We start from the raw sequence: 6,000 nt of genomic DNA, 5'->3' as shown, positions 1-6,000 counted from the left end.
CCCACAAGATTTATAAGTAAATCTTGGCCTTAGGGGCACACACCCCACAAACAAGGTGATTAGCTGAGCTTCCACTTCATCCACTCTGCCATCATGGACTGTATTGCTTTGAGATCATTGTCCAATGAGCCCATCCTTTGATGAGTTTCCTTGGCCATGCTGTTTTACCACAGCAACATGAAGTAGCCGAGACAGAGTAATACGTGCTAGTCAGGGTTCTCCAAAGAAGAATGGATGGAATTGATATTAAAGAGGATTCATTAAACTGACCTATAGGATGCAGTCCTGTACGCCAACAATGGTTATCTCACACCAGAAATGCCAAGAATCCAGTAGATTTTAGTCTGTGAAGTTGGATGTTGCTGCAGTCCTGGTCAGGTGCTAATATCCCAGGTTGATGGAAACTTGTAACTGTGACTTGGCACATGTGATTGTGGCTTTTGTGCTTATAAATCCACTTCTGCCCTGCTCAGAGCTGCCAGGAAGATCAAGGTAGCCTGACAGATCAGCAACCCCACTCATGTGCTGATTTACTAAGGACTGTGCTGTTTCACTGCCCATAGGTGTTGTCTCTCTCCCTCCTCATGGTACACAATGCACACAGAGTCCATCCAATAGGATACTGAGAGGAGAGCATGAGCTGTCATTAGCACCCAGTCCTGCTCTGCTCCTTGACTGTGGGTGCAGTGTGACAGCCATCTTGAATCTTGATGCCATCCCGGACTCCTGTTTTTGTGACTTCTGCACTATGATAGACACCACCTGGCACTGTGACAAAATAACCCTTCTCCCTCCAGCTGCTTTTGTCAGGTTCCTCAGCAGAGCAACAGGAAAAGTAAGAAAGGCAGCAGTGTCCACCTGGGGTATTAGAGAGCCTATGTCACTCCTAGTTTGGAGATGCTCTATTAGAGACTGCTGTACCGGCAGACAGACACTGGATTACACTAAGGGGTCGCCCAGAGTGGAAAGACCCAGTGTTGATGGAAACTTCAACTATAAATATTACTTTTATTGTGACTGTAAGAAGGAGCCAAACTGTAGCCATTTTGAATAAGACTTCCATCTTGAAAAGTAGGGTGAAGCCATATTAAAGTTCCCAAGACTGCCCCAGACCTCCCCGGGGAACTGACATCACTGACCTCCTGGTTGAGACATGTATGGTGGGCAAGTTCCCCTGCCACAGTTGGGTAAACCACTGCAGGAAATCTTCCTAGGGAAGTTCCCTATCCCTGAACCTTGACAGGGGAACAATGTAACTCTGACTTGGTGCAGATGTTTGCAGATTTTCTGCTTAAATAGTTGCTGAAAGGAACTTTCAAAGATGCAATCAGCTCCCGAGTTTGTACTGTTGTCCCTGGGCGGTTGATTTTTGATGACAAATCCAATAAAGAACTTCCTTTGTGTGGACTCTTGAGCCTGCTTGGGCTGTTTTGGACTCTTGGACCTACAATTTGGTTTCGTTTCTTAGAAGTTGATTGTGTGAGGAAAATGAGAAACCGCTTGCCCAGCCTGGAACTCTAAGTTTTGGGAAAGGGGTTGCCTGTTTCCTTTGTGGTTTGGGTTAGAGAGACAAAGACCAGCAGAGTTGACATTCTAACCTGCCCAGCTGTGTCCTCTATGCCAGGGTCCAGAGCTGTTTAGATCAGCTGATAAGCACCATATGCAGGCAGAAAACTGGAGGACACCTGGGCACTGTTCAACACTATTAAAGATCAGGGAAACAAAACAAAGCAAAATAGGAAATTCCCTTCTGTGAATCCCTGTCCCTCTCTATACTATTTCAGTTCTTTGGAATTAAGTAACAATTTGCTTTCTCTGAACTGTCTTTCTCCAAAGCGTCTCTGAACTTGACAGACCCTGAGATAGGACTTTTTCTTCTACTGCTGACAGCTGACAAACTTTAGTGCAGCCTCATGAATACAGATATATGAAAATGTGTATATAAACCAAGCACTTCCTGATAACTCATAAAGAAAGTTATTTTAAGACAGTTCTTGAGTTCATATATGCTTTTATCATTTACTAAAAATGGAGGCAAATTTGCAGATTGCAACAGATGTGTTTTTTTTTTTACATAAAGAATTAAATCTTGCTGAATATTTGCTACTGCAGGACATGGAACTTTTCCATTTTTTTCCGGATTTAATGAACATTTTTCTTTCGCTGTTGTCGATGCTAAGAACCCTACTATGATTTAATACTCAATATAAAATGGCAGATGCATGTTGAGGACCATTTTAGAAATAGAAAGAAATTCTGTCTTAATTCCAAGGCAAGAATTATTGAAAGAATTTTTTTTATAGTGAGTGTTTTGCCTGCATGTGTGTCAGTGTATGACATATGTATGAACAGTCCACATGTGTATGAAGAGAACACAGAAGCCGGAAGAGTGTATTAGATTTCTTGGAACTGGAGTTACAGGGGCTTGTGAGCTGCCATGCAGGTGCTGGATTCCAATCTGAGTCCTTTGGAAGAGCAGCCAGTTCTCTTAACTGCTGAGCAGTCTCCCCAACCCCCGAAACAGCAATTTTTAAAACTAAACGTTCTCACATGACGCATGATGTCAGGAGACAACACCGGGGAAGCTGGGCCAGAAGCAAGGATGTGTTATACAGTTTATTTTGAATTAATTTTTGGTGGTTGTGCTTTCATAAACATTTCGGTGTTACCAAAATATTCACAAGCCTCACACAGAGTTGTGTGACCTGTCAGATTATAATCCACAGAGAAATGGGAGCCATCAGTAGAAAACTCCTAGATCTTCTCCAAGCCCCTGACTTCATTCATGATGCTTTGATGCTGGCACCTGGGGCAGTCATGGCTGGTGCTACCAATATGTCCCACATCCCTTCTTTGTGTTAATATTTACACATACCTAGGACTTTTCTATCTTCAAAATATTTATATCCAAGAAACAATTTCCCACCCCCACCACAGCCTGACTCCCCAACTTCCTGTTCAGCCACCTTCTGGGAAGGTCTGGCTAGGTTTGCAGCTTCTACTTTGTCCTTTTTGCAAATTTCAGGTCTCTCCAGACTCCCTGCCCTCTCTGTTTTCATCAGACTGGGCTGCCAGGCCCACAGAGGGCCAGCCCACCCTAACCCTGGAGTGGCAAAGCCTCTACTGTCTCACACATCCGCTCATTGCATGTTGAGGAAACAGTTCCCAGCTCTTCTCACCCCTGTCCCAGTCAGCCCTCTTCACTCCTGCGCTAGGATCCAGTCTCTTGCCCCACTCCAGGCTGAACTTTTCATGTCCTTCAGCAAATGCTGCCTTCAGTGGCAGCTTAGAGCCCACGTTTCCTCCAGGCCTCTCTGGAGTGTGCAGGTTGTCAGCCTTCTTTCTCCTATGTCTACTCCAGCACCATGCAGCAGACCTAGTGATTCTGTGAATGTGAGTCACCACCCAGAGCCCCCCTCCCCCAATCCTCTAAGGTCCTTTCTTGATAGTCCTTAGGCTTCAGGTGCCATGTCACCTGCCCATAAGCTCTTCTGTCCCTCCTTTAATTAGGCTGGGAGCCTCTGCTCTCCTGCTCCAGCAACACCTGTTTACTGTCTTATCTCCTGTATCCCCCCATCTGTGTCCCTCCCTTGTACACCCAGAAAGCATTGGTTGGTGTCTAGCACACGTTCCTCAAAACTGGGAGTTTTTAGACACAGTGTTCACGAATGAGAAAACAGAATTCAGAAGCAGGAAAAAGGCAGATCAAATTCTGAGGGGTGGTCCCGAAGTGAGCAGGGAGCATCCTGAGAGGATCATCTGTGAGCCCCTTTTCTTCTGTCATACAGTGTGGGTTTTGTGTATACTGAAGTTATCCTAGGGATGGAGCAAAGCTCAGCTGTGGCTGGGGTGAAGTGCAGGAGGAGCCCAGCTAGAGAGATACTAAGCAAAGTGCACTGGAGACCAGAGTCCATGGGACTGCCAGCTTCCTGGGATTGACTCACTTCTGTTGAGGGAGGGAGAAGAAAGAGGGGACTGGGAGTGCCCAGGGTCCTTGGGTGTGTGTGTGGGGGGGGGAGAGGGGTGGGGTTTACACTATTCCCATCCAGGGACAGCTAGGTGAAACAGAAAGCAAAAGAGAAGTTAATTCAAAGTGAACTCTGAGCTGCTTTGGGCAGTCGAGGTTTCGCAGGCCTGCCGGGATGGCAGCGTCTGGACCCTTCCCGCAGCTGGTGGAGGGGTCTTGGGGCCCCGACCCTCCGAAGACCTTAATCAACAAGTGGCAAATGTACTTCCAGAGTTGGAAGAAGTCAGGCGGAGGGGAGTGTGAGGTCGAGGTCGTCCTGCAGCCTGGGAGCCCTGCCAGCTTTCTGGTGCTCTTCTCCCCAGAGGAAGGTGAGGGGCACAAAGGTCACACCCTGCAGGGTTTGGAACCATGGATGGCAGGCCCAGTACTGGGCTACAGCTTCATGGGAGCAGGAGGTCCTGGGGTCCAAATCTGGGTGGCCTGAGCATTCTGGAGTGGTGGTTGTTCCCCTTTCTCTTCCATGAGTTTCCTGGTGTGAACCTTCTTGTGTGTTTCTCTCTCTCTCTCTCTCTCTCTCTCTCTCTCTGTCTCTCTCTTTCTCTCTCTCCCTCCCTCCCTCCCTCTCTCTCTTTCTCTCTTTCCCTCCCTCCCTCCCCCTCCCTCCATCCCTCCTTCCTTCCTTCCTTCTTTAATTTTCCCGTTTTTATTATTCAAGTGGTACAGTTAAAGAATTAAGAATCTTGAGGAATTGTGGATCATCTAGCACTATGGGGTTCTAGCTAGGGAGGGGTGTCCTTGGGAGGTGAGCTTGAGGAGGAAAAAGCCCAGGTGCTCTTATGCCACAGCCAGGACAAAGTTCCTGCTTTGTCCTTCTGCCCCAGGGAGGCCACAGGTGGCTGTGATCTTTGAGCCTGTGGGGGGGTGGAAGTGGGGTGGCGGTGGGGTTCCCTCATCTCTGAGAGGCTCCAGAACAGTTGAGCAGTTGAAAGTTCCCCACTCCTGTCTGCAATCTGTAAGGGAGGCCCAGCCTTGTTTGCTTGCTCAGGTGGGTGATTGGAAGCCCCAGACCTGTGGCTTCTGGAAGGCCACCATTAGTTCCCACCTGAGATTTTGTAGATTAGGGTCATCCTCAGAATTCAGACAATTCCTCCTTCTCCTTGAGTTTGGAGAAACATTTAGGGCAGAGGAGGGGCAAAGAGGCCTAGGAAGCAAGGCTGTAGTTAACAGCCCAACAGGGATCCAAGAAGAAAAAAGTAGAGAGAGACTGGTGTAGGGGGTGTAGACACAGGTTTTCAGAAAGCCTGGGTGAGAACCTTATTGTCCTAGGATTGATTTCACCAGGGCATGCTCCACAGACAGCTGGTAGCAAAACCTGTTTTCTCATTTTCCCTTTTCCTAGAGCAGTGGTTCTCGACCTTCCTACTGCTACAACCCTATAATACATGCTATGGTGATCCCCAATCATAAAATTATTTTTGTTGCTACTTCATAGCTGTAATTCTGCTACGGCTATGAAGTGTAATGTAAATATCTCTGTTTCTGGTGGTCTTAGGCTACCTTTGAGAAAGGACCTTTGACCCTCATAGGGCTCGCAACCCACAGGTTGAGAACCACCTCAGAGGATTAAAGGGTGATCCCAACTGTCACTACCCCACTAGACACAACCCTTATGGAGTGTGTTCTTCTCTTGAGCTGTCTTCAAATCTTGGTCCCATGTTAGGGGTAGAGACTACTGCATCCTGGTCACAGGGAGGGCGGGGGAACTAGACCCGGCCCAGCTCTATTCTAGACACTTTAGTGCAGAGAATGTGGGTGAGTGGGGTAGCATTTGCCACCAACCCTCTGAGGTGACTGGGACGTGCTGAAGTCTGAAAAATCTCTGTTGTTTAATTAGAGCCTCAAACCAACAAAATGGAGATCTATAGGATACTGGTAGTTTAGTGACATACACAGCACAGGAAAGTATGGTTGTGAGGGTGCAGTCCCAGCTGTAGCCTTCCCAGCAGGCCCTGGGCAGCTGAGGTGAAGGCTGG

At 47.6% G+C, this 6,000-nt stretch overlaps 1 protein-coding gene across 1 annotated transcript in view; it reads left to right on the top strand.

Annotated features, from left to right (window-relative positions):
- Window positions 1-4,142: 4,142 nt before the first annotated feature.
- The window catches only part of LOC121462055 (protein mono-ADP-ribosyltransferase PARP14-like), a 118,134-nt gene continuing 116,276 nt past the window's right edge, over window positions 4,143-6,000 (top strand). Inside the window, exon 1 of the mRNA XM_041673476.1 lies at window positions 4,143-4,335. Coding sequence (XP_041529410.1) covers window positions 4,143-4,335 — 193 coding nt within the window. The remainder of the gene's footprint in view (window positions 4,336-6,000) is intronic.

Source organism: Microtus oregoni, unplaced genomic scaffold (genome assembly GCF_018167655.1).
Source record: "Microtus oregoni isolate MIOR12 unplaced genomic scaffold, Mior012 000023F_ref0000262, whole genome shotgun sequence".
NCBI lineage: Eukaryota > Metazoa > Chordata > Mammalia > Rodentia > Cricetidae > Microtus > Microtus oregoni.
Note: the sequence above shows the minus strand (reverse complement) of the source record. Positions and strands in the feature narration are given on the sequence as shown.